The sequence below is a fragment of the Fonsecaea pedrosoi genome (genome assembly GCF_000835455.1).
Source record: "Fonsecaea pedrosoi CBS 271.37 unplaced genomic scaffold supercont1.2, whole genome shotgun sequence".
Lineage (NCBI taxonomy): Eukaryota > Fungi > Ascomycota > Eurotiomycetes > Chaetothyriales > Herpotrichiellaceae > Fonsecaea > Fonsecaea pedrosoi.
In genome coordinates this window covers 5,029,396-5,056,775 of record NW_013550614.1, presented here as the reverse complement: position 1 = coordinate 5,056,775, position 27,380 = coordinate 5,029,396, and the positions used below count along the sequence as shown (strand labels likewise).

The window sequence follows — 27,380 nt, the reverse complement described above, 5'->3', positions numbered from 1 at the left end:
CAGTTGATGGAGGTTTGTGAATGTGCCAACTAACATCGGCCCAGCAAGCGCGGCAGAGAGTCACTGGCGGCGTGGGCGGGTCACTTAAAGTTCCTGTGCTCACTAGATGCGGGCGGTCCAGACAAACTACAGAGGCTCAAGGCGTGTGGACACCTAAAGCTCCGGGGGTTCAATAAGGTATCCAAGCATTGGTCAGTGGATAGGCGACGGTTTAGCGATAACAGACTACGGAGTACCTGAATCGTGAGCACCTCCTACAAGCCTCTACCCGTAAATCTCCCGCAAACTGATTCACATTGTTTGTCAAATGCCGGACATGGAAAGCAACAACAAAAGGATGGACCGATGAGTGCTCATTCCTAACCCTGGCCTATCCCACGACAATAGCATTGTCTTGAACCCTCTGTCATGTACGAGGTACAGAATAAACCTCTGGGGATACATCTATTTAGGCGGGACGATCGCTAGATAAACTATAGTTCCCTCCGCTCACCGTTCACCGGATTCTCCATTTTTACCACTGCACACTTACTATCCCCATTCGGTTGTCAAACGTGGTAGTACCTTGAATGTGCCTAGCACTGTCATGATCTTTCAGGGCCTCCGCACACCTTCAGCGTCTATCTTCAGTCAGACACACACTCTTGCGAGTTTTCTTCTCGGTCGGGGCAGAAAAACATATCTGAAAAGCGCAATCTGCGGCACACTCACGCAGCCCAATCATTTCCTGCTTGCTTGCCTGCGACGAGTCTATCCAACCTTTCCCAACACTATCTTTTTCGCCAGCCCGTCTGCAATCATGGTACGCGTTGATTTGACCTGGTTTAGACTTCTTTACACCAGCTGACCAATACACAGAAAGTCGCAGCACGTTGATTGTTGATTGTTTCTAACGCACAGAGATGCCGGGACCCTGTCGCGTGGGTGCTGAACGAGAAACAAACAGCGCCTCCATTCCTCCACCCCTCTTACCAAGCAGTGCATATTAATTTCCTCGAGGAACGTTGAATCTTACATAGACCGGGATGATTCTTGTTGAAGAGAAAGTATATTGGATTCCCTCGCTAGAACGCGGAGAAAGGCTCATCCTGGGAAAAACGCGTCGATCTAGCAATTATCCTAGCTCGCTAAGTTCTCTACAACAGTCGCGTCTCACCCATGTCAATAATCGCGCTCATGGCCAGAAAACGAAAATGCTTAGAAACCGCATCCAATCGTCCTACCAAGCAACAGAAAGCGGCCAATCATGGGTCCGTTGGCCCGCATCACATTTCGTCCTCTGTACACCATGCTGTGCTGTCAGCCTACTATCCGAGGGTTTGCACGCTGCGGAGTTATCTTCTGGGAGCCTTACCTGCCACGTCACGTACTCGAAGAGAGAAGCTCGCAACATTTGGAAAGAATGACGCTGTTGACCTACTCGACAACTCTCTGGTGGGTGTGCTCAAGAACACGTCAACATCTGTTAAGCAGTCGCGGAAAACCGACTTTGCTACGTTCACTCAAAGCCAGTCCCGGGTAACTGGTGCCGATACTGGCCGCGCACAACCATGTTCTATAGACGAGGTAAGACATACACGCGGGTTTTGTAGTTGCCTTTATTGGTCCTGATTGATTGTTCCAGGTTGTGGACTTTGTCATTTGGTCGCTGTTCAGAAGCAATTTCGGGAAGAAGGCTCGGCCTCAACACATTCTTTGCCACGGACTCCAGAGAGGCAGATCTCCTCTGGATCATGAATATCGGCATGGAGGACCGGCACCTATTTTGCCTGGTATCATCCGAAGACATCCCAATGAAAATATAGACATTCTAAAATCGTCGGCTTGGTCAGATGTCCTCTCTTTGCTGGGAGTAGACGGTGAAATCATCCTTTCAAGTTTGCTCCTGGACTGTGGTGTCTTTACACCCATAACAAGTGGAAAAGACAATTATTTCCAATTGAGCGGTATCCCAATCTCGGAGCTGCCTCGGATTGAGCATTCTACTGAAGGGAAAGATGTTTCGCGTGCGAGAAGGAATATTCGACACTCGAAACTCGGCGACATCCGTTTCGTCAGAAACCGCATGTTCTATGCTCGATCGTTCTCCAGTGCTGTTGGCAAGGTCAAAGGCGGACTTCATCATACGCATATTCTGCAAAGATTGACAAATGCTGCGGAACAACACCAGGCAGTCCATCTCTTGAAGTATGTCTTTCCACGTCAGTTCGGTCTGCACAATGCTTTCACGTCAGTGGTTCACTCGAGCGAAACCGTGCATCGGTTCAAGGACTACACAGTCCGCGAACAGGAGATAGCCAGGCAGCAAAAACGACCGTTAAATTGGGCTCCGCGTCGCCTTCGGGGAGAGCCAATGCAGCTCGTCCAGAAAATTCACAAAAATCACAGATCATGTTCTTACAGCCAGCTTTTGAGGCATTACTGCCCTCTTTCCTTCTCTGAATACGCCTCCTCTTTCCGTCAAAGCGACGAGGCACCTCCGGCTTCAGGCTCTGAAAACTTCATCACACAGGTCAACCTGTCCGGGTTGCCACGAACAGAGATGGACAGTGCTTGCAACAGCAACTATGCAGATTCTTCCTTTTTACCGCATTCAACTCCTTTGGCGAGAGTCTCGGCATTCTGCCGCTCGGTCATCTGTCATCTGCTACCACGCGATACATTTGGCAGCGGTCCGAGGGGTCAGCAGAACCATCAACTCATGATGAACAGGATCGACGAATTTGTTCGAATGCGCCGCTTTGAATCCATGAGCCTGCATGAGACTGTCCAGGGAATCAATGTGAGATCTATTTCATGGCTATCAGGCCCAAAATGTCTGGAGCAGAGGATCTCCAGGTTTGATTTCGTTAAGCGCCTAGAGGTCTTCCACGAATTTGTCTACTATGTTTTTGATTCTTTGCTCATACCTATCATTCGAGCTCATTTCTACGTTACCGAAAGTTCAGCCCATCGACATCGGTTATTCTACTTCCGACAAGACATATGGCGCAAACTCTCGGAGCCCACTCTTGCAACGTTGAGACTGAGCATGTACGCACCAACCAGACCCGCTGAAGCTCGACTCAAGCTACAATCTCGAGCATTGGGATACAGCCATCTGCGACTGCTGCCAAAAGACCAAGGTGCCCGACCTATAATGAACTTGAGGCGGAGGCAACCAAAGTTGGGCGGTGGCACAAGACTTCTTGGAGACAGCATCAACACCCAACTGGCGCCTATCTTCCAAGTGCTCAACTTTGAACGAGGGCGTAATCCTACACCACTAGGCTCTGCTTTGTTATCCGTTGGTGACATCTATGAAAAGCTGACCTATTTCAAGAGGGTACTCCGCCCGGAGTCGACTCTGTTCTTTGTTAAGGTCGACATCAAATCGTGCTTTGACACCATTCCTCAGCAGCCACTACTGCAGATTGCAAGCTCCCTGCTTAAAGAAACCTCATATCGAACAACTAAACACCTTGAGATCAAATCGACGAATACGGGTCAGCGCACTGGTCATGGAGGCCTGAGACGGCGTTTCGCGGGCGTTGCCCGCCCAACTGATACACGCGCGGTGCTTTCGGAAGCATCAGTGTCCAGTATGGCCTCTGGGAAATGTCACGTGGTTTTTGCGGACACAGGGAACAACAGAATATGGGGTCGGGATTCGTTGCTGAAGCTTCTTCAAAATCATGTGTGCGACAGTATGATTAAGATTGGCAAAAAGTACATGAAACAAATTGAGGGCATCCCCCAAGGATCCATCCTCAGCAGCCTTCTTTGCAGCTACTTTTACGGTGCGTTCGAGCTGAACGAGTTAGGCTTCCTGGTACCGGAGTCGTGCTTGTTGCTGCGGCTCATCGACGATTTTCTGCTTATCACGACGGATGACAACCTTGGTCGACGATTTCTAGAGGTCATGGTAAGTGGTGACCAGCATTACGGAATCCAGGTCAATGCCGAAAAGTCCCTGGTCAATTTTGACGTGATGATCAACGGTCAGAAAGTGCCGCGGGTACACGGCAGCAACTTCTTCCCGTACTGTGGCTTGGGTATCCATATGAAGACGTTGGAGGTGAAGAAAGACAGAGAAAAGAAAGACGGCTTTATCGGCAATGCTTTGACGGTCGAGAGCGGTTTGAGACCCGGAACGACTTTGAAACGGAGAATCCTGTCATCTCTAAAACTGCAGATGCATTCCATGTTACTGGATATGTCACTGAACAGCCGAAGCCAAGTGATCTCAACGTTGCTGGGCAATTTTACCGAGTCAGCAATGAAGATGCACCAATACGTTTCGGGATTGGCAACAAAGAGACGACCGTCGCAGAAGTTCCTCGGTGACATGATAGAAGATCTCATCTCGGCGGGACACAAGATTTGTTGCCAGAAGAATGGCAGTCGTACGCATGTCAGACACATCACCCGGCGGCAAATGTGTTGGATCGCCGCAGCCGCTTTTGAAAGGGTTCTAGAGCGCAAACAGAGCCAGTACAAGGATCTGCTCGTCTGGTTGAGATCGCTGCGAGAAGGCACACAGAAAGGGATGAACATGGAAGAAGCGGCCATTGCAGAGCATTTACGAGAAAACAAGCGAGCGTTTAGCAGATATGTATATTGATACGTTGATTGCAAATATGCAGGCAGTGGTGGCAGTAGCCAGATAGATTAGGGCATCCACTAATGCGATGGACCTGGCGTGCCTTGGTGACAGCACTGGAATGCCATGTGTGGTGGTTTGGAGTCTCGAGTCTGGAGTCTGGACTCGTTACGCCATCTCGATTTGCTCTTACCAGCACCAGCACCAGCCACCTCAGATTTACACAGTAGTAAAAACACCCGCCTACCGCAGTCAACAACCTCAACTTCACTTCAATCCATCTTTCTGCATACTCGTTTTGACTTAAAATCTCCGTACTCGGTACTCGGTACTTCCGCCTCCCTTACATCGTACCCCATACGACTGTTGTCGCGCCTCGCCACTTGTTCTCTCGCTGATTTACGTCTAGCGGCGCTACGAGTGCTTGCTCACTGCCTACTCTTACAATAATAGGGATAACCGAAGAACACGGCTACGCTTAGCAGATCGGGATCCAGATCTCAGACACACCCGCATTGATCGTCGTGAAACACCCACACTGCCTCAGCATCGGATCCCCGATCCTTGAACCCCCTGCGATTTGCGGAATCCTTCGAGCCGGCCAAATCCTGCGTAACCTTTTGAGCAAAAGCCACGAGTCTCGAGCGTGACGCCTGTCCCACCTGCGGCGCCTCTCCTGGGGACATGAAACACACCCGAAAACCTCATCTTGACGACTGACATTTGGAAAAGAAAGAGAGAAAAAAAATTCATTTAATATACGCTCGATATCCGCTTGGGGCCTGCACGGCACAAGCTTGTCGTCAATAATTGCATCAGGACTCTCCGAACATCCACAAGTGCGACGGCCCATCCAACCAAGCAGTGGATCATGACGGACACTTGCTAATCCTTGAAACCTCCCCAATCGATGCACGCCAATCCACAACCAAAACCTGCCAGCCACCCTTGGGATTCCACCAACTTTCCCACTCTTTGTGGCGGCCGCAGCGTCGGTGCTACAGTTCTCCGGCAAGGCCACCCCTGGTCGGACTCTTGACAGCCAGTCAATTCAGATGGAGGAGCCCCTAACTCGGCCAGTTCTACCCCATGTTTGGCATAGTCTCCTGGCTGGAGCCCTGCCACCGTCATGTCCATCCTTCCCAAGGTCAGCACCTTGCGCAATCCCACCAATCGTTCCAACACCCTTACCAGGGGCTGGACTAAAGGCACCATTGGGAAGTATCCCAGTTGTTTGCGATCAAGCTTCGACGTTCAAGTTGGCGGATCTTGGAATTGTCGAGCTCAACCGTGAGTATAGTCTCTGGCATGCGTCGGCATTCGTTCCTTCAGAGCCAGCACATCGTCGACACGCAGGTATAACATTGTTTGAACAACAACAACTCATCGTCAACACTTCTCGTTCCTCGGAAATTAACCTCGCCCCGCTAAATGCACAACTTCTCGAAACCTCTTCAGGAAACGCCCACAGTACTTGCTACCACCTCCATGATTTCTCTTTGAAGTCAGCGCAAGGCTCAGACCTTGAAATTCGCTCGCTTACTGCCTTATCGAACGCACATAATATCCTTACTGCGATGTCCACGACCGCTACCAGTGCCCCAGGTTCACCCCCCGACCTGTCGGGCTCTCGATCCTCTAAATCCTCCTCTTATTCCTCCACCTTTTCCAGTCCCGACGGCTTGGAGGCAGACATAATCAACTTCGAGGATATTGGTTTGGAGGACGACAAACATGTACCCCCCAGATATTTTCATTCTCGCGACGTCTCAATGCAGTCCGTAGGCTCTCAACACGAACTGATGAAGATGAAAGACGCGGGCCCGGGGGAGAAGAGGCCTACACTTCCACAAATACAGACTCAAGTCTCATTACCAGGGTCTAAGCACGACTCTGCACCGCCACGAGCGGCTGGCTCGAGAGTGGCAGCATTCAAGCGCGGATTCACTAGCCCGGAGGCATTCTATGCTTCCAGCATGAGAACCAGATCATCTTCCCCCCCAGAACGAAGGAATATCGCATCCTTCTCAACCCCCTCGCTCAGTGCGGGCGGTCTTCAACCTATCCCTCAATCTCCGGCGCACTCGCTGGGACTGCAAGCTAGGCGTGCCTCGTGGCAACCCCAGAGGAAAACCGTCAAAGAATTGGAGGCAGAATACCATGATTCCGACGACGAGCTTCCTGAGGACGCAAGTTTGTGGAATGTCCCCGTGTCGCCTCACGCTGCAGGACAAAGGTCGCATCGCTCCAGCTTTCGTGGAAGCCCGGAGAGAGACCCGCCAGCTCCAAGTCCGCGCCCTATACCCCTAGAACATGCGAGAACGGTCCCGGAAGTGCCTCCACGGCCCGGACGCCACCCACAGAGCCTACCAAAGAGCAGAGTCCCACCAAGGTCGGTTTCACTCACACCCACGACGTCAAACCCGTCGTCCCCGCGGAAGGCTGGTCATGCTCTTGCCGGCAGAACAAAGTCGTGGAACATCGCAATGGCCGACTTGAGTGAGGAGGCAAGAATCATTTCAGAGGCGTTGGAATATCATGCTGAGGCGAAAGAACAAGAGCGGCTTGAAAGAGCGGTTCGAGCAGGTTCGTCAAGAGGCAGCCCCGAAACCTCGATGGACCGCGGTTCGAGGACCTCATCCATTCAGCTTCCTCCAGTTCAGAAGAGTGCGTTGGATTTTATGCCGATTTCCAAGGAGAAGGAGGCCATTCTGTCACGAACACGACCATCCTGGTTGCCGCCAAAAGATCCAAAGGAGGAGAGGCGGCATCTGAAAGAATACCAACGAATGATGGCGGCATCAATTGAAGCCGAAAAGAAACGTCGAACAAAGCTGCAGGTCCAGCAATGCGAAAAGGATGATACGAGGGAGTCTTTGAACCGCATCTGGCATTATTACGTCGACGAGACAACAGACATCACGTCCATCGATAAACGAGTCAATGATCTATGCTGGCGCGGAGTCAGTCCGAATCTTCGCGGAAAGGTTTGGCAAAGAGCCGTGGGAAATTCTCTTGGACTCACTGTCCAGAGCTATGAGAAAGCCTTACAACGAGCAAAGGAAATCAAAAAGCGAAGTGGTGGTCAGCTTGGCCGAGACGAGAAGAGTATGGAAAGATGGTTTGTCGATATCGAACGAGATGCTGAGACGGCATTTCCTGAACTCAACCTATTCCAAAGGCACGCACCACTCTGGCAGGATCTCATCGATGTTTGCGAGGCGTATGCGTGTTACCGGAGCGATGTGGGGTACATTTATGGGATTCAACTTATTGCCGCATTACTGCTATTACAGCTATCAACCCCAGCAGACGCCTTTATCCTTCTTGCCAATTGTCTTAACCGTTCTGTACCATTGGCATTTCAAACCGATGACACCACTACTACCAATCGCACTTATAATCATGCTGTGTCGACTCTGGGAATCAAGTTTCCACGTCTGTACGAATATTTGTTTGGGTCCGTCGAGCAAGGAGGTCTGGGTTTCCGCGGCGAGGAAGTTTTTGAACCGATGCTCCGGACAATCTTTTCAAACGGCCTGGATGTCGACCGCCTCAGTCGGATCTGGGATATATGGATTTTTGAGGGCGACCGGACACTGGTCAATGCGGCTGTGGCTATCCTGGGCAGTCTCCAGCAGCAACTCTTCGACATTCAGGGCGATACGGACTTGAAAAGACGCAACATTCAGGAAATGTTGGGATGGGGTCCGTTCAATCGTCTTCCTCAGTCGGGACACTGGAACCTACAGTCGGTCGGAGATGAGGACAAGTTTGTCGAAGAAGTGCGCCTTGCGGGAACACTCGACTACACCGGCAGATAAATATTAATGACGACAGTGTACACAAGTTTGTACAGATGAACATTCACAAGCATCTTCGACGGAAAGAGAGGTGCTTTGATTCTGAGGTATTCATTTAATCAACGACGGCCTGAACCATGACGATTTCTCATTCAGAGGATTGGAAGAATTTTCTTGGACAGATTGGTATCTTTGGATTGACGCCGCTGTTGCTGTGGGCTCTAATGATTCAACACGGCTGAGAAGATAGATGGTGCACATGTTTTTGAAGGCTGTGCACCTTTATAATTGCAAAGAAATCTATTCCTCCACTGCCAACTTGTCCCGTTCATAGAACCATGATAGCTATTGTGCTGTTGAAGCGGACACTAGCCAAGTATCACCCGTCGTGGAACGGAATGCTTGACATCCCACCATCTCTCTATTGCCTTCTACTACGCTTCATTTCGCTCTTGTAACCACCCGTGACAGTCTCAGTGAAGAGAACCAGTCTTCGACCGTCCATCGGTTGGGGGAAACGCGCGGATAGATAGATATCCGAGTCAGATCGATGCCCTGCAATGCGCACCAAGTAGTGAATAAAACAAGAGAGTATTTGTTACGTGCGTGGACGGGTCCAATCAATACAAGGTCTGTGTAAGATCTATGTATCCCTTTTTTTTGTTTTCCTCGTCCTGATTAGTCATTACTCCTCACTCCTGTACGAGGAAGGTATGTACTTTCTGGGCTTAAGTTCGACGAGTGAAGCGGGTAAACCGAGTAAAAACACTTTCTTGAGCTTTCTCTATCTATCGATCACTTGATCGACTCAGCATTCCATATATCGCCCTCCCTCCCTTACATATCGCTTGCCGGAAAGTTGGAAAAGTGAAAAAAAAAAAAACAAAAAAAACAAAAAAAAAAGTCACGAAATGTACACGGTACATGGTACATGGTCGCGCTGTATCTGCGTCTGCGTCTGCGTCTGCATCCTTGTATGATTTGTAGTCAGTCGTCTTATAGCCCTTTGATGTATGATTGTCCCTGCAGTCCACGGGTGGACGAGGAATTGTCTTTGTTTCTAAAGCCTCGCCTTCAACCCCTTAACCCAAGCTTCGCCGTATTCCGAGTCATCCCCTGAGACCAACCGATCCGGAAGCTCCAACTCCAACACTTTTGTGTTCACGTACGACGGGTTCAATTGGTCGAGGGACGTCACGCCCATGCAGCGCATGGTCGTCTCGATTTCTTCAGATAAGACTGCGGGGGGGAAATATGTGGTCAGCCTCAGAGCATTCGTCTTTCAACCGGGCTCATCTGCCCAAGGACACTTGAAAAGGGTCGTAGATATGATGAAGTCAGAGCAGGGTGAAAACGACCAGCACTGACTTAGAATAGTGGAAGGGGGGTCACTCATGGGATGAAAATAGAATGAACGGGCGAATACTTACGTTGGATCACCCTGGCCACACCCTCGTCACCCATGGCAACAGAGTACATGAACGAGCGTCCCAAGCCCACTCCCCTCGCCCCGAGGCACAAAGCTTTGATCACATCTGCGCCCCTGCGGATTCCTCCGTCCAAGTAGACTTCGGCTTTCTTCAGCAACTCGGGGTAGAACTTCCGGATCTCGAGCAGGGTGCGGATGGACGAGGGTGCATCATCGCACTGTCGGCCTCCGTGGTTACTGAGATAGATAGCGTCAACGCCGTGTTCGAATACCGCGAGAGCGGCGTCTTCCGCTGTCTGGATGCCCTTGATCGCGATCGGACCGGCATCGTTCCTACCCTGGCGCCATGCATCGCGAATCCAATGCAAGTCATCCCAATTGAGGGTGGACGAGTGGTGACCCCTGAGTGGGGGGCTATTTTCGTCGTCCTCATTGGCCGGCTTATACCATTCTGTCAAAACAGAATTATCGCCGCTCGCAGTGGCCAGCTCTGCCCGGTAGCGTTCGTCCTCCTCGCGCTTGCCCACCACAGGCGTGTCGACGGTGATGACCAACGCCTTGTAGCCTAGATCCCTCGCCATACCAACTAGTTCGAGTGTTCGCTCCTTCTCGTGCGCAACGTACAGCTGGAACCACAGCGTGCCGCCATCCTCAGGCGAGAGGTTGCGAAACCGCACCTTCTTCTTCTCTTCGATCAAGCACTGCATCAGCTCGTCGTGCGGCACGGTCGAGTACGTGCTCGGGCAGTAGGGGATCCCTCTTCTGGCCGCACCTCTCGCTAGACACAGCTCACCATCCTCATGCACTAGCCTCGCCCGCGCGGCTGGGGCGATAAAGAACGGAAGGCGGAATTTGGTCCCTAGCATAACCCTGGTCATGTCCACCCTTCGGACGTTGCGCATTATCCGCGGTCGTAGGGTGACTTTCTTCCAGTCTTGCCGGTTGTTGGTGAGGGATCCGAGACTGTCCGCTGCAGAGTTGAAGTAGACAAAGGCGCTGTGAGAGATGATTCGCGTGGCGGCCTTTTCAACGTCGTCCAGGTTCACGCAGTGGGAGAGGGGGATTTGGGCCATCTGGTCAAGATCCCGAGTCACCTGGGGAGAAGACGGGCTCGATACAGTGGCCGGATCGACTGAACCCAGGTGCTTGTCCTTTGGTAGAGAGCGTTCAATTGTGCCGGGAGGATGAATGGGTTCATACATGGCCGTCGCATCCTTTCCGCCGTACTGCAACAGGATCTGTGAGCCGCCGGGATGGTGGTCTAGGTATCCGGTGACATCGTAGACCTTGCCCGAGACAATAACCCAGCATGAGTCGCGCGAAGCGTGTTGGGCGACTTCGTTGCCGTTGAGCAGTTTCGCCATTGTTTTGGTCTCTTGTTTCTGCACGTGGACGCAACGAGTGCAACAAACGCAGTGCGTGGCCCGGAGGATTCGACACTGCTCACTCTGAACCCAAGAATGGTGAGATGATCCGTAAGTCAAATAGTCTGTAGGTGAGATAGGGAAATGGACCGGTTTTATCAAGTCCACGGAGTACACGGAGTCTGCCAGATCGACCTAGGTCAGAGGATTATTATTGACAAGGGCAGTCATCCCGGCTGAGGGGGTTGGCCGGCAGTAATAATAGCTCCAAACCGAGGCGTCTGTAGGCGCGAGAAAGCTTCGTCGTTCCCCCCGCATTGCACACCACCAGTGGTACCGAGAAGAATGCCGTGGGTGTCCTAATAGGCAAATAAGACTATTGCTATTTGTCCTCCTCACTCCAATGCCCACTGGCTCGAGGCTGAGGTCCAAAGGGGTCCTCCGAAGGCACAGTGATCCGCCACCAGAGGGGCAGGAGTTTGGTTGCTTCCCATTCGCCAGCTGCCCGCATAGTATTCATCTTGATCGCCGCATGCCTTTGAAAGACTCTACCCAGTATCTATTCAATCCAAGCAGCTGGTGAGTTTCCAGTCCAATCGCTCTCGCCTTGTTGACAATCAAAAGTTTGAGACTGACATGGCCAAGAGGGTCTCTGACCAACCCTTGGATTGGTCCGTAACTCGGGAAAGAAGGTAACGACCTCGTCTTTAAGTACCCTCGGCAACTTGTGGACCAGGCTTGGCCTTTTCTCGAATGATTCTTTCAATTCTGCAACAGCGAGATATGAGTAATGATTGGGGGTTGTTGTAGGACGGACGCGTGACATGACAGACTGTGAGGTCATGTTAGCTCTCGAGATCAATCCCGGCCTGTCGTGTTGATTTGACGGTTGCCAGATTGTATTTGTGCCATTTTACTGAAATGGTCTGGAAGGTGATCAACGATGTTTGTGAATGGTATTGGTGACGGCGCAGGTGAGTGATAAGAAATTGACGATGAAATAAATGCATTTTGAGTTAGTAAGATTGCCGCAGTTTGTCCTCATCTCCATCCCCAGGTCACTCACATCCAGGGATTTCCACATCTATCCCAAAGAATTGGGAATGTCTCAGGGCATCGACTTCGTACAACCTCGAACTCGTACAACTCTATACCGATTTCGAGTAATAATGGAGGAGGTGGACCTGTCGATCCCGCTGGCCAGTTGCGACATCTGGGTCAGCCGCCTGCGTCGGCGCGTTCTCATTTGTTTATCTCCGCAATTCGACCGACTACGGTGGTGGCCTTGGACCTTGCTTTACCTCCTTTGCGTTCGTCTTCGCACGATGACCATATTCGAAATTTTGGCTGGTGCCTGAATCCCCTGTTGCTACTCTCCGAGCTGCTAAGAGTCCTTGTGCTAGTCGGCAGGGCGCAGTGCAACAATGGTGGGACGCTGGACAGGAAACTTCGGGCTGGTTTCGTATTTAATGCGAGCCATGTTCGCTCTCTTTTGATCCTTTGAGAGCTTTATCACGACGACGACGATATATCGGCCTCTCTGTTTGAAACTTTTCAGATCGACTTTCAGGATACTCTATTGTCTCTTCGCATTGATTGACCTTGTCAGATCTGCACTGTAACAATGGTCCATTTGATCTTGACTGGAGCCACGGGTCTTGTGGGAGCATCCGTTCTCTCGCACATTCTTTCCCTCCCGTCAACGAGTACACCCGCCATTCATAAACTATCAATCATCACTCGCTGTAGCTCAATCCCCTGGCTATCCACCACTCCTCCACCAGGGACGCCGGCCGTCAACAAACACACCCAGATCGAAGTCATCGAGCACAAAGATTTCACCTCATATCCACCGGACCTGTTGGAGAGACTGAAAGGTGCCGACGCTTGCATATGGGCCTTGGGCGTAAGCCAGAACGACGTGTCCAAGGAGCAGTATGTGACGATCACAAAGGACTATACCATGGAGGCGGCCAAGGCGTTTTCCTCGCTACGAAGATCGGCGTCGTCGTCCACTTCGGGGTCTCCTTCTGAAGACAAGCCTGACGGGAACAAAAAGTTCAAATTCATCTACGTTTCTGGCGAAGGCGCGACGCTGCATCCGCGACCCTGGACACCCCTCTTCGGCCGCGTCAAAGGCGACACGGAACATTCTCTGCTCCAGCTCTCCAAGACACCGCCCTACTCCAATCTCCTCTCAGTCTACTCGGTCCGCCCCGGCGCGGTGGACGGCCACAACCAGCCCTGGCTCTGGGAGCCGATCCTGAGGGAGAAGCGAACCGCCTTTCAGCGCTTTTACCTGGGGAAGGCGTTGGTCCCAATCCGAAGGGGTTTCCTCGGCGAGGGATTGCACACCCCGACCGAGGAACTGGGCCGCGTGTTGGTGGAAATGGCCGTTGGGGAGCAGCAGGGCCCGTTTGAAATTGGAGACGGCGTTGAGGAGGAAGGGGAAGGGCGGACGCTGGGGAACAAGAGGGTCAGGATGTTGGGTAGGGGGGAGGGATGGTGGAAATAATACATAGGAAAGACATCCAACAAAACCCCAGAACTAGGTGGATTAATAGGAGTAGTATTTTATGGCGTTTGGGGTAGTGTCTCTTGTATATCTGTGTCATATATACATCAAATTCACAGCTCATTTACCTCATCATTCAATCGTGACTCGACTCGACGTGCAAAAGCAACGCTCTGTACGTGTCTTTCAGATGGCTTTACGGAGACCGGGTCTGTGTCACCTCCCTTCTTATCTTGTGTGTCGGTGTAGGTTGGATATCGATCAAGGAGAAAAGGGTGACAGGAAACCCGCTGGCTAGGACATTCCCAGACCGAACAGCACGGCAGCCAGCGTGACACACACGGTGACAAGCAGGCCTCGCCGGTCTATTTCTACCGCCAGAGCCCCGATCGACTCACCGGTAGTGCTCGCCGTCGCCGCGGGCGGATTTGAAAACAAACTCGTCGTCGCAGTCGGCGTCCCTCCGGTTGCGCCAATCGTTGCGCTCAGCTCGTCGAACCCGCTGTCCCCGCCGCTCCGTTCAGCGCCAACGTTCGCCTTGAAGAACAGGTTGTTTTCCCCGACGACATTCCCCGGCGGCCAGTACTCGCACACCAAGTATATACCGTCCAGTCCATTCTTGCCGTCGCAGTCGGTCCACCCGCACCCGGTGGCCTGCGTGCTCTGCCATACCAACTGCGTGAAATGCCCCGTCGCCTCGGTGAAGCCGGTCGGGTCGGAGCTGGAGAAATTATACAGTGCCCGTTCATTGCCCCAAGCGTCCACGGCCGAGATAACGTCGGGGTATCCTCTGGCGAGATTCTCCCCGTACGGACCGTGCGAATGCGTCCAGACGCAGCCCTCGGAATAGCTCTGAGCGTACGACGCAAGTGTCTCGTTCCAATATATATATCCGGCCGAATGTTCGTAGCGGAAGAAGTTCGTAGAATTGAGAATCGACTCTCGGAAGGTGAGTGAGTCGGTATATTGGGGAGAAAGAGGCGTGGTCGAGGCGGCTGCAGTAAAGGTCTGAGTTATAGTTGTGCCAACCACTGTGACGGTAGCGGGATCCTGACATAAGACTTGGAGAGACAAGAGGGACAGGGAGCAGACGACGGTGGCGGGAAGGGAATGTAGAACAACCATGATAGAGGGGTTTGCAGGCAGGTTTTATCTTCTTTCAAGTCGGGGTTGTATATTCTTTTTCCTCCTTCTTTTTCTGCTTTTGAATTCTTTTCTTTCTTTACGCAATATAAGCTGGTCCCTTTCCTATAACAACATGATGTCGCAAATGTAGGGTATGTACAGTATAGTTGGCGCTTTGGTGATGCTGGTGGCCTCTTTGATGTTCTGCGCCCGAGTACGTTCGAAAGGTCTGAACGATTGACAAAACGAGAGATAACGTCGCAAAAAATCAAGAACAGCAAAGATACAGCGCAAAGGACAAGATGGTCAAGAGCCCAAGAACATGAGAGTCCACGCCATGACTGAGACGGCGCAAAGCAGGTAAGGGTTGTATATGTAATTGATGAGGCGGAGTCACCTTGGATTCCTTTCGAAGGAGGGCTATTCGGGGCCACTAGGCCAAAGGTGCGTGGGTGCCAGGTGTTTGGGAGAGCAGATGGTCGTGATAGAAGCTGTGGTGATGGAATGGCCTAGGCATTGATTGATCCATTGATCAGGTGGTCAGCAGTAACGTCATCTAGTGCTTGACCCAGCCTCCCCAGCGAGCCGATAGGCGCGTTTAACAGCTCGAGGGCCTCAAGACCCAAGGCACCTTGCCACTGAGATGTTGTTCTAGGCAGTCCCATGGCAGTCTCTAGTCGCCCAAGTGGAGGCGGCCACTAAATCGGACGCTGCACTGAGCGGATCTCCAAACGGCCGATGCCCGGAGCCTCAATATTAATAGATTTGGCAAACTCCATGTCTCATAATGTATGTATGAATGTACTTACCAGGTCCAACAAGGTGACCGGTCATGACAATAGCAAGACTTGCCTGTGAATGCTACGCCTTTGCTGCTCAACTACATTTGCAAACCATCTCGTCAGAATGTTCATGAGCCTGAACCCATTCTGTGTCCAGAGACATCAGCTGCCTGACCAGGTTGGTGACTACAAAGACCAAGGACGCATGAGACCCAAAAGACTCCAGGTAGGAGAAACAAAGACGAAAAGCAGGGCAAAAGCACACGGAGTTAAAATCGCCTGTGTGCTCTAGAAGGACTTCCGTATCGATGTATCGCCATCGACCTGCACGTTCCCGGGTCCGCCAGCGATAGCAAACTACACAAGTGACATGTCTTTGTTTTATTTTCTTACACCTTACGCACAATACACAGAACAAGAAGAAGAAAAAAAGTCCTTTTCTGTTTCAAAATCTCTCATTCACCTGCTTTTTCTGTCGGATGATAAGCTTACTATTGTTTTTTGTTTGTGGAAATCCAGAATTCACACCTTGCCACGCTCTTATTTGGAAATAGGACCACCAAACATTTCTCTTCTACTGATAACTTGGTGGATTCAGATATTTCTCATCGTGTCTGCCGTGATGGAATAGTCTGTCGCTCGAACGTCCAACAACACCCCAGCCGATGGTCAGTCAGAGCACATGGAATTCAGAGAGGAAAAATCGGACAGACCCGGTATGTTTGAGCAATGACAGAGTGATCGAAGATGAGATGCTGACATTCAATCTACAGTTGCGCCTTAGAAGGCACCAGGTGGAAAAGCCCTCCACAACGGTCTCAAGTTCTGAACACTTGGCCCAAGGGAGACGGTGACATTGGGACAGAACAGAGAGCGTCCCTCGACAGAGAAAGATTCCAATATTGGGGAAGACTTATTTCAAGAATCAAGTCACGCAAGATAGACTGGGCCATGATGTGTCCTCCACTCGTAGGTCCTGGCACGGCCGAAGAGCAGAACCTATCACCAACAACCACGAACGAATTCATGAACCCCAACGCGACCAAGATCCCTAGAGAATCTATCCTTGCTTTGTTTCCCACCGAGCAAGTATGGAGGAACGTGTCGACATCCGCTCGAGAGAGCTCTTGCTTCCACCGCAAAAGCGTCATCGCCCAAGTCCTGCACCTCAGCTGCCTCAAGAACTGCGTCGTGCCGGAACTGCTCCAGCGAGGCAACCTGCTCGTGCAAGGTGCATTCCCCTTCTCGGCCATGTCTCAGGACATCGTCGAGAATCAACACGCGTGGACCGCTTGGGCCGTCTCACTCGACGACACCATCGCCAATGTCCTCAAACAGATGACCTGGCTGGACCTCCTCGAGGAAGAATACGTGTCCGTCGACCCGCTGTGGATAAATTTCTGGCGTCTGCACCAAGAATGTGAGCAATCAACTTCTTCCCATCCTCCCAGCGCCTGCACCGACACTGAACAAACGACGCCACCCTCCACCTCCCTGCTTGACCTGGAAGAAATTTACACGGCATTGGCCCGGCATAACCGACGCAGACTGTTTTTGCAGATGAAGATGATGCAGGGCAGGGGCTGGACCGCGCGGCTGTTCGAGCAAGTACCTCCTTGGATCCATTGGGAAGAGGTCGTCCGGGACATATTGAGTGCTGGAATGAGAGAGCAGTTTCACCACCCTGGATTGGCAAGAGAGCAGGAAACCGGGTTTGTCGAGGAAATCGAGGAGGAAGAGGAGGAGGATGAAGAAGAGGGAGAATTTGAGTTGTGAAGTGGGATCCAGATACATAACCGTCCTTGTTTTGAGTGGCACTGACCATGGCAGGGCAATCAGGGATATGGGAATACAACACGGCAGAGGAGCGGGGAAAGCTGGTCTGATGGCTAGGGCGTCATATCACGCAGCAACGAAAGAGAGAGGGGAAGAGATGCATAGCAGCCCGCAATAAACCCCCTAAGTAGCAGACAGAAGTTCTCTCAGTGCATCTTTTCGAAACAGAATGGTGGTCGCGGATCATATTCCAATCTACATGACGAAGCAGCCATCTCCCTTAACTTTGCCCTCCACCCTCGCTCTCAGCGATAACCAGTCACTCCTTCTCTCTGCAAATTCCACGACCTCTTCGACGGAGAACACCCCCTTGTACCTCTCCTGGTCCGCAATGATGGTGCTCATCTCACTCACATCCCTGTCGCTGGTGCCTTGGATCAGGTAGATCTGCGCCAGGGACCTCAGTGCGGTGAAATAGCTGTTCAAGTCCTGATTCTTGAATGTCGCGATGAACTGCGAGTAGGCGCTGAGGTCGCTCAGCAGGTTCAAAGAGCCCGCGCACGAGATCCGTTGGCGTTTGATGTGTTTTGTCAGCGTGGTGAAGAGCCGCAGTCCGACTTCCGTCGTGAAGACGTCGAGGAGAGTCTTTTCAGTTGCCCCTGTGAGCATGCCGGTATGGTGCGAGACAAGCTTGATCACGCGCGATGCAGTCGCTGTGGGCCTCCCTGAGAAGTCCAACACGGGCATCGGACTCGCTATACTTGATGGTCTGCCCATGCCACCGTTCAATATAGACGCCATTGTGGTTGGATGATGCGTGGCATTTCCATCTTGCATGCCGAGTTCTGGATAGAAATCCGTGGGTAATTGCGTAGTGGCGCAGATATACTCAACCTCGTCCATCAGCACATCAATACCTTTGCCCAACCCGGCAGCAACACTCTCGTCGAGCATAGCCTCAAATTTGCGCTTCTCTTTGACGTTAATATCCAAGAAATCGTCCCGCTTAGAGATGCGCATGCGCACCAACTCGGACTCATAGAAAACGTCGAGCATTTGCTGGATGAGGTCGCCTACATTGACGAGCTCAAGAAAAGTGGCGAGGGGCGCAACCTGAATAGTTGCGGCGGAGTCATCGTCGGAGTTGGTATTCGTCTCGCGAGCCGAGTAATGCGAGAGGTGATCAATGGCCTTGTCAAACCCGGTCTTGACGTGCCGAATCCCCACGGTTTGTACAAGCAAGATAAAGATTGCCGAACACTGTGCGCGGGCCGATTCACCGGCTTCACCTCCTAGCGCGATGAATTGCGCAGCACGGTCTAGGGAAGACTTGGCGGCATGAACGAGGTTGAGAGCAACCTCAATGGAAAACAACGACCTGATATTCTCCAGCTTGGAGTTCATTAGAGCAGCCTTGGCTGCCAGTTCGTCGGTCGGGGCTTCTTGAGGAAGGGCCGGAGTCACGGTTCGCCGACCGGACTGGGTAGGAGTGGCAGGTCTCGGAAAAGTCGCAGCATCCGTATCGTGGTGCTTTGGATTTGTCTTGTGAGCGGAGGAGCCGGTGAACACGGGCAGGATGTTAACCGGCATCATGAGCACTTGCTTAAAAGATGACATGAAGTCTTTCTTGTCGGCCTGCCGGTTCACATTAGACATTAAAAAGCTCTCCGTCGAGGCCGCCTGTTCAGACAAGGCTCGATCCCATTGCTCGACTTCGGAATCTGCTTTGTGGCGAAAGAAAGCCAGTTCTTCGGCAAGATATGTTTCGAGATGAGGCGCAAAAATCTCGGTTCCAACGGCATTACACCGCGCAATAATTGATTCATCAACGTCTCCGGGCAGAGCGACATGTTCGATGAATTGCCTGATCGCCTGGAACGTTCCCGATATGATCCGGAGGTATATCGAGGTTCCCCGAGTTCGAGCATCTTCGAACAATGTCGACAGGAAAGGTGAGAGGATCTCCTTGGCTACCTCTTCAAGGAGAAGAAGAGAGACTTCTTGGGCGTTTGGGAAGACAGCTTGAACGATGCCATTCTCCTGCATGAAGGAATTGCTTAGTCGTTCAAAGTATGCTTGAACCCTTTCCAGGGACAGCTCGCCGTACCCCAGAGAGTAGTCAATGCAATCTGACACGGAGCCAAGATCAGCTCTTTGATTGATCATGTTGTTGTCGTGCAAGAACAGATCGATACCGCTTTTCCCTCCATTGAGAATATGCATCACCCGTGCATACTGGCGCATTCTGCCATGGATATCTTTGAACTCGTAACCTTTCCGGAACTCCAAGAGAGCTGCAGTATCGAACATACCGACAGCTTCCGAGATTTGTCGGTCCCTCTCGCCCGACCCAGGCGAGAAGTCGCTGGCAGAGAATTTCTGCACATTTGCCAGTAGTTGAGCTTGCTGGTCTGGAAGAGAGAAATCTCTGAATATGCGGCTTTCCATCGGGTTGGAAGCAGAGAGCAAATCGGTGTAGTATGGCGCTAGAACCTTGTAGATCTTTCCATACTCCTGTCTAGCCCTGCCTCTAATGGACTTGACCTTTGAGAAGGCTGACAATGGTGCGTCGTGGTCGACAGGTAGCCCTGTAGAGGCCGCAGTTCGCGGGCTCGAAATCTCCGCCACGTCAAACCCATCCGCTGCCGTCGATCGAACCGGTAAGGGCGACAGGAGGTTCGTTTGACGAGATTGAACGACGGAGGACGCATCCATGTCGAACAAAACCTCTGGTCTTCCCTTGCCGTTCACCAAGTTGCGATCTGTTGTGCTCCGCCTTTGTCTCGGAGTCGTGGGTGATTTTGGGGGCTCTGCTCTTCTTCTCGCTTCAGCGTCATTCCAACATCCCATTGCCCTCAGCCGTTTGACCCATCGTGCGTCGTCATATATCATTTCATGCATCCGGCGCGACACTCGAGCGAATCGAAGTAAATCAGGTACCGTGAGATGGTCCATCACAACCACCATAACCTCTAGAATAATTTAGCCTATACCGGAGAGCGATTCGAAGTAGAGTAAGACTGCACCTGCTGGAAGGACCGGTTTGGATATCAACATGTCGGCCATCTTCAAGGATGCCAGCGGATCCCTCCGTGGCACCTTGTTCAGGGCCGCCAGCTTCTTGGGTTTTGACATGACCAAAAGACCTTTTAGTGGCTGCGTAGCAGGAGGGGATGGTGGAGGGCAGATGCGATTCCTTTTGCCCTAGTGTCTCATCTCTTCGTAAGGCCCATCGCCGCTGAGACGATGGAAGCGTTGACAAAGTCACCCGTAGCTGAGTGACGGTCAGGACGCTTCGAGGTTGCTATAAAGCAAGGAGAGAGACCCCGGTGCAAGGAAGACGCGTGAAGTGGTGTTTGCGGACGATTCTCAGGGTCAATTAATGCTGCTGTTCTCGGTACGTGTTGGCCGATTGGTGAGAATCGCAAGGCTGAGCCTCGCATCCCACACAAACTCAACCAGTCGAGTTTTCAGGTCTCGGGAGGACTGTATGTCGGCAACGAATACATACCGACTATTCTTTCAGTGCGGGCAATGAAATATATTGTGCAATGAACCAGCTTTATGAACGCTATGCACCATTTTTGATGGAACTGTGAAGAGCCTCCCAGAACAGCCTCTCAACGTAGGCTGTCGCACAACAGTGAGAAATATTCTGTTCCTCCCGAGTTTTTTTTCCCCGCCCCTTATCTCTCCGATTCCACTCTCCGATTCCTCTCTCACCGCAATACGAATTGTATCGCACCCAAGTTGTAGGCGCGATCTGGCTGGACGTTCCTGTGCTGGGAAATCTTGCGTTTTCACACCGGCTCATCAAATCCGTCCTCTCCCTCATATTCGCCATCTCCGTTTGCGCCGTCACCATCATCTTCACTCCTTTTCTTGCCTTCTGTCCATCTCTCCGAATGGGTATTTTGATCCCTTGGTCGGCGAAGATTCGACTTAGATGCGTGGTCTCGACGACCCCAGGGAACTTTTTCGCACTGAAGACTTTGAATGGCAACGTGAACGACGAGGCCAGGCAGGGTGCTTCCTGATAAAGCTCGTTTGAAGCAGGATCGTTGTCATCGTCATCCTCCATGATAAGCTTGGCCAAGCAAAACAAGGTACACTTTAAGCGAAACCAGCCCTCCGTACGAACACTCAGATCCTGAAAGATAAAGTAAAGTCCCACTTCCTTGTTCTCATCGTCCAATCTTTGGACACTGGTATGACACTGGCCGATGAGATTCTTGGAAGGTTCACCTCTGACGGGGTTCAGAGGGCCCATATCTTGCGAGGATCGCGAGGAGCGCAGTGGGGGACCTGGCTGAGGAATCGAGTCGTGAGCGGAGGCTCGGTGATGCAAAGGGTTGTCATAGCCATTCTGGCGACGACCATTGTAGGGCGTGTCGCCGTTGTGGCTGTTGCTGTGGTTGCCGTAAATTTTGTTGTTGTAGGGGTACGACGGATCGCGTTGTTCAAACGAGTCATTGTTGTAGGTGGAGGAGGCAGACGTGGGCGCGCTTGTCGGCGTCGACGTGGAGCTAGCATCTCTAGCACCACGCCAATTGGGGAGATTCGTAACGTCGTAAGGGCGGAGTGACTGGGTCCCGCGCAAACCAGTGGAAGTTACTGGAGGATAAGGAGCTGTGATAGTCGACGAGATGGATGGGGATGTTGTATTGTTTCTGACACAGTTGTCTTCGTGGCTGCCATGCACATCCCACAAATCAACACCGAGGATAAACTTTGACAGATCGACAACTTTGCTGTCTCTGGGTCAGCAGGCATACAAAGAAAGGTCCAGTCGAATCACTCACCTGTAATCGATCTCTTGATGAGTCTCTGGATCAAAGACGTGGAGTTTGACTATCAGAGGTGGTGTGATAGGACGACGATCCTGTAGGCAAGGAGGAAATGCTCAGCTTCCACCAATATTAATACACCGCCAGATATCTGATCATTACCTTGTCACCAAACCCACACATACGAGCACGCTTGGGCTGTTGAATGACCTCTACCGCGAACCCGTATTTCCCCCAGATCCTGGAAGTTGGAGGAATTTCTGGCAGGCCATAGAACGATTCGTCATCCGTGGTGCTGCTATGGCTGGGACTTGGGGGCGGCATGTTGCTGCTGCCACCATTGCCGTTGCTGTTCATCAAGGCATTCATGTTGTTATTCGTCAAAGGCATTTTGTTGCTTGGAGCCATCTGGCTTGCCGAGTGATATGGGGAATAGGGAGGTATCGGGGGAATTTGGAGAGGCGCTGGGGCTGGAGCAGGATGCTGGAGGGAATGAGCATGAGCTCTAGGAGGAAAGTTATGCTGATCTGTTGGATACATGTCCAAGAGAGCTGCTGAATGATGGGGGTAAGGGTGAATCAGAGAGACACATATATATCGGCAAAATCCAGATAGTGGATCAGAGGTCCTCGCGTGGCCGAGTCGAGTGAACCTTCCAAAACCCAGTGGCAATCCAGTAAAGACAGGAGCGATGAAGGCCCGAGGAAAAGCAAACTCTAGAAGCCAGCGGCAACTGAATTGGCAAGCTGTCCAGCTTCTGGACAGAAGAAGACAGATTCAACCGTCCAAAACTCTAACACTCGACTCTTTCCCTGAGCACTTAAAAACTGATCCAGGTACCTGAAAGACAGGGAACCCAAACAGGACGTCTGGCCAAGGTGGGACAGGAAGTTAGAAGCGTCGCGAACCAGGCAAAAATGTTGAGGTGACACAGATTGCCGGAGGACGAGGCAGCTTCAGGTGTACAGATATCAACCCTCGAGGGCCGCGAGGTGGGAGGTGGAGTATACCAACCCGAGAGCTTGAGTTATTGCTTGTCTGCGGTATATCGTGGTCGCAGGTCCAGTGACGAAAAACTCTGTGGGCGAAGATCCAACAGTCAGTCCAGGTTAGTATCGAGACCGATAGTAACCACGCTGAACCAGGATGGCGAAGGTCTAACACGGCGAGATGAGGGCTTGGGCAAAGCGTGTAACGCAGCGAGGACGTTTGTGGGGCCGGAGAACAAGCTGTGGTCATATAACAGGGAGAAGGTGACTTTGCTGATAGTCTAGCTATTATTGTGGTCGGCGTCGTGGTCGTGGTGCTGGTAGTGGTAGTGGAGGTTCGAGACACGGGATCTCTTGGTATAAGATTTTGCTCCTCCAAGTACGATAAGAGATTTTTCGATCGTCCGAGCTAAGCCAGTTGTACCAATGTATAGACGCTAGAATCTTTGGTTCGGCGAGGAAACCAGTGTTTCTCTCAGGACTCTGGACAGGGTGTCGCAGTAAAGATTGGTGACATGGCGTGATTGTGGTAAGACTTCAGATACTGATGATAAATCCGGGTAGTGATCAGTGGTTACTGATGGCACAACTTGTACGTCGAAGTCAAAGTATTTGAACCAGACATTGGGATCAGGAAGCGAGAGAGAATGGTCGAGTCAGAGCCAGAAGGAGAACAGGGGGAACAATGGCCCAGAATCCTCAGCAACCCGTGGTCGAACTGCTCGATACAAAGGCCAGAGGTCAGAGGTCAATGGTAGCGCAGGTTGGAGGGATCAAGGTAAGAATCGGAGCCAATGATACATTTCTAGCCACAGAAACAAGACGAGGACCAGACATTAGATCCTGAATATCTCCTTGAATAGAATGATACAGACCAAGAGACTCTGAGACTGCATTGTACTGCACTAAATGGATGGATGGCTCAGTCATATACATACAAAAAGAAAAGAGTCCCACACGCAAGAGGCAGGAGGATCAAATCACAGACGCAAGCTCATTCGACAGGATGCCCCCCCCAGCTCCCTTTCCTTCGGCTAAAGCTGATAAACTAACTGAAGAGAAATGGATAGAGGGGAGGGGGGGTGGAGGGGGCAAGGGGGGGAACATCGGGTGGGTTTGTGATTTAGTAAGAAAAGGTTCAAGCATTCGGCCATTAGGTCAAGTGTGGGAGCCGTACAAGTACAAAAGTAGATGTAGTGGATGGAGTAGAGGTGGTAGAGTCTAGTAGGGGGACCGGGGGGAAAGAGCAAAGCGACCCTCAGGCGAGGATCGGTCGCTCTTAGTTGCAGTCACCCAGAGAGTCTGAGAGTCTCTTTGGACAATGGCCCATGTTGGCCACTTCTCCCCGGTGCCCCCAGTAGTGAAGAAAGAGAAAACACCATCATCATGAGGAGAACCTTGAACACAGCCACTTGCAGTCTCTTATCCAGGCCCAAGTAGCCGGATCAGTCTGAGATCGACCTATCGCTTGAAGCACGAGCAGAAGTTGTTTTCAACGTTTTGACGGGCACCTAGCGAATAGCTCTGGGATCTCCCAACAATGCAGGCGGATGCGCATCCGACAGGTTTGACCAAGATGGCTAGCAGTTAGCTACATATATGTACGAGGAGGGAGGCAGGTAGGTACAGTAGCTGCCTCTCGAAGGCAACCGGTTACCCACCTACCTAGGTACTTAGCAACCTAGCCAAAAGGTAGGGTTTACATATCCACCACCCCTGACATACATAGATGTTCATGATCTGGCACTCTTCTGGCCTGTACCTGGTACAAGGAGGTGGTGTTTGGGGAGTTTGCTGCAGGTGCTAGGCTATCTACTAGGTATATGCTACCTAGATACATACCTAGGTAGGTACCTAAGGTACTTGGGTAGGTCGATAGGCTATATCCCGTGTACTTGGATCAAGTACCTCGTACATACATGTAGGTACTTGTAGTTGATTCCAATCCCCACCTTGTTTGTCATCTGTTCTCAATTCTTCTTGCCACCCTCTTCACCTGTACAGACCTTCGGGGCTCGCGGCAAACACACCCAAGTCGTCGATCCTGCACATCTGCCGCAATTTAGTCCCAACTAGATCCTCCCTCCCCCTTACTCCCCCAAACTTCCGCCCCCGTATTTGTTTGTCCCTCTACATGAATAGCATAGTTTGCCAAAAGCCCACAAGTCAAGGATAAACCAAAAAAAATAAAAATAAAATAAAATAAAATGATAACCACCCAACAATCCTAAACTCCACCAACGCCAGTCGCAGCTTTCGGCGGATGGCAAGTCATTGTCAAGAGCCTTCCACACCTCTTCTAGATCTTGTTCACGCGAATGCTCCCAATCCTACCGCCGGTGCCGCTACTCTTGGTATGAGGTCAGTGGCGGGTGCCTCGTGTGACACGTCACTTTTTCTCTCGGGTCGCCCGTCGCGCAACCCGAATCAAGGCGTCAAAGGGCCGTGCAGAGCAAGGTCCACGAGGTTGACATGGCTACCTCGTACTGCTGGAGCTGCTTCGATGATGGGTCTGACGCTGTGTGACCATGGAATTGGTGCGCGTTTTTCGTTTGTTGTCTGTTGGCATGTGCAGCTCGCCGGGATACTTGTCTATGAGCACGAGGTACCCCGTACGAGCACGAGGTACAAACACTTGCCGCTCCACTTTGCAGCCCAGCAACATCCCTCCTGGCGTTTTTTTGGGCAAGTAATAGTACAACAACTAAGGCGTCCCAGGAGTCTTGACATGAGACCAGTCTCTCCAATAGCAATGTACTTGTATTCCAGAGTTCTCTCGCTGGTGCAGCCTCGCACGCCCTTGCAGAACCGTGACCGAAGTTTGAACCAATCAATATTCGTGTAGCATTCAACTTGCCGCCCTCATGGCGTTAGCACTATCATTATAGACCAAGTAGACGGAAAGAACAGGAACAAATGCATCCTCAAAACCATCGACCTTCCATGCCCTGCCAATAAAACACACCACATGCATCTGAACGCTCCCATGAACCAGAATTCTTGTCGCACCGTGGAAAACTTGCGCATTCTCGTGTCTGTCTGATCATTTATCATCGCTATGACTGCCGGTCAAGGTTTCCTTTGTCTTCTCGGCTAGTGAGCGGATAGTGCTGCGTTCTTTGTTGAAGGAGTCGGATCGCACTTTCTCGTTGTGTGCGCGAGCTTTGCGTTGTTCTTCCTCGGTGGGCTTGTACAGGTTGGCGGCACCACCTGCAGATCAAATATTAGCTTGACATAGTTCGTGACTCAACACTTAGTCCATGCATACCTCTGCCGGTGTGGTGGACGCCCTCCGGAATTGTAATTGCGGGTACATCGACATCTTGGGCGCGGCGGGCTTCCTCTGGGTGTTCAAAGTCGTTCTTGGCCATGTTGCCAGTCCCGCCTCGTCCGGTGGTGTACGTCTTGGATTTTAAAGAAGGAGTGGTCTGAGGCTCGAAAGACGGCGAGTGTTTAGTCTTGGTGGTGACGTTGCCTGATGAACAAAGTTAGACAAGGCTGATTCGCAAAAGGCCAACTGCGGGTTGCTGGAGCATGTACTGACCGGCGCCACCACGGCCATAGGTGACAGTTGCGTTGGCGTGGTTGGTCATGTTGTCTTTTGGTTGCAATAGAATGGACTTCAAGAATATGGTAGAAGAAGACTTTTCTTCCCACAGGAGTAGGTTGTGTCACAGGTCGAGATCTAAGTACGGTGATGCCCCTGGAGCGCTGTGAAGAGGCAGAAAGGGTTTTAAGAGGAAGACTGTAGAATACGAGTAAAATGAGTCTGCGAATGTAGGGTATTGTTCTAAGTCTGCAAAGATTGGGACGAATGGATTTTAGAAGTGAAGGTTGGCTACAAACAGTGTACTCTGCCCCGGATTCCCTACGACTTACATCACAATAAGTAGCATTGACGCGACATCCGAGGCTTGCATCATCAGGGCTCTGAATTTGACCAGAAAAATTCTCTGGCGACACGTGCGGAGAGAAAAAAGAAGCCTTTCATAAACACGACTGTCAAACTTGCCTGGAGGAGGACGAGGACCAAAACTAGACGTAATAGAAACAGCCTCATTGCGTAGAACTTGCGGCTAAGAAGGCTGGGCATTGAATCAGCGTTCTTGTCCTCCCCTCTTCGCCGTTCTCCAGACCTTCCACTCCTCGGGGTTCGGCTCCATCAAGGCTGTCCTTCTCACTCAATTCCACTGCTAGAAAAATCCCTTAACGTGCACGCGCACACGCC

General features: G+C 51.5%; 9 protein-coding genes across 9 annotated transcripts; 4 read left to right on the top strand and 5 right to left on the bottom strand.

Annotated features, from left to right (window-relative positions):
* Window positions 1-1,176: 1,176 nt before the first annotated feature.
* Z517_03808 (uncharacterized protein) lies at window positions 1,177-4,603 on the top strand (the record flags this gene model as incomplete). Its single annotated transcript, XM_013432912.1, has 2 exons — window positions 1,177-1,566; window positions 1,625-4,603. The coding sequence occupies 2 exons, from the start codon at window positions 1,177-1,179 to the stop codon at window positions 4,601-4,603; spliced, it is 3,369 nt and encodes a 1,122-aa protein (XP_013288366.1).
* Window positions 4,604-6,159: 1,556 nt separating this feature from the next.
* On the top strand, window positions 6,160-8,406 carry Z517_03807 (uncharacterized protein; the record flags this gene model as incomplete). Its single annotated transcript, XM_013432911.1, has 1 exon — window positions 6,160-8,406. The coding sequence occupies one exon, from the start codon at window positions 6,160-6,162 to the stop codon at window positions 8,404-8,406; it is 2,247 nt and encodes a 748-aa protein (XP_013288365.1).
* A 1,039-nt stretch (window positions 8,407-9,445) lies between these two features.
* Window positions 9,446-11,178, bottom strand: Z517_03806 (uncharacterized protein; the record flags this gene model as incomplete). The annotated part of the gene is made up of 2 exons (XM_013432910.1): window positions 9,446-9,624; window positions 9,816-11,178. The coding sequence occupies 2 exons, from the start codon at window positions 11,176-11,178 to the stop codon at window positions 9,446-9,448; spliced, it is 1,542 nt and encodes a 513-aa protein (XP_013288364.1).
* A 1,624-nt stretch (window positions 11,179-12,802) lies between these two features.
* Z517_03805 (uncharacterized protein) lies at window positions 12,803-13,693 on the top strand (the record flags this gene model as incomplete). The annotated part of the gene is made up of 1 exon (XM_013432909.1): window positions 12,803-13,693. One exon carries the CDS (start codon window positions 12,803-12,805, stop codon window positions 13,691-13,693), a length of 891 nt encoding a protein of 296 aa, XP_013288363.1.
* Window positions 13,694-13,987: 294 nt separating this feature from the next.
* Z517_03804 (uncharacterized protein) lies at window positions 13,988-14,818 on the bottom strand (the record flags this gene model as incomplete). The annotated part of the gene is made up of 1 exon (XM_013432908.1): window positions 13,988-14,818. One exon carries the CDS (start codon window positions 14,816-14,818, stop codon window positions 13,988-13,990), a length of 831 nt encoding a protein of 276 aa, XP_013288362.1.
* Window positions 14,819-16,282: 1,464 nt separating this feature from the next.
* Window positions 16,283-17,376, top strand: Z517_03803 (uncharacterized protein; the record flags this gene model as incomplete). The annotated part of the gene is made up of 2 exons (XM_013432907.1): window positions 16,283-16,316; window positions 16,385-17,376. The coding sequence occupies 2 exons, from the start codon at window positions 16,283-16,285 to the stop codon at window positions 17,374-17,376; spliced, it is 1,026 nt and encodes a 341-aa protein (XP_013288361.1).
* Window positions 17,377-17,631: 255 nt separating this feature from the next.
* Window positions 17,632-20,511, bottom strand: Z517_03802 (uncharacterized protein; the record flags this gene model as incomplete). Its single annotated transcript, XM_013432906.1, has 2 exons — window positions 17,632-20,348; window positions 20,403-20,511. 2 exons carry the CDS (start codon window positions 20,509-20,511, stop codon window positions 17,632-17,634), a joined length of 2,826 nt encoding a protein of 941 aa, XP_013288360.1.
* A 436-nt stretch (window positions 20,512-20,947) lies between these two features.
* Z517_03801 (uncharacterized protein) lies at window positions 20,948-22,553 on the bottom strand (the record flags this gene model as incomplete). Its single annotated transcript, XM_013432905.1, has 4 exons — window positions 20,948-21,006; window positions 21,100-22,127; window positions 22,179-22,258; window positions 22,326-22,553. The coding sequence occupies 4 exons, from the start codon at window positions 22,551-22,553 to the stop codon at window positions 20,948-20,950; spliced, it is 1,395 nt and encodes a 464-aa protein (XP_013288359.1).
* A 3,642-nt stretch (window positions 22,554-26,195) lies between these two features.
* Z517_03800 (uncharacterized protein) lies at window positions 26,196-26,745 on the bottom strand (the record flags this gene model as incomplete). The annotated part of the gene is made up of 3 exons (XM_013432904.1): window positions 26,196-26,362; window positions 26,421-26,627; window positions 26,697-26,745. The coding sequence occupies 3 exons, from the start codon at window positions 26,743-26,745 to the stop codon at window positions 26,196-26,198; spliced, it is 423 nt and encodes a 140-aa protein (XP_013288358.1).
* Between the last annotated feature and the right edge of the window lie 635 nt (window positions 26,746-27,380).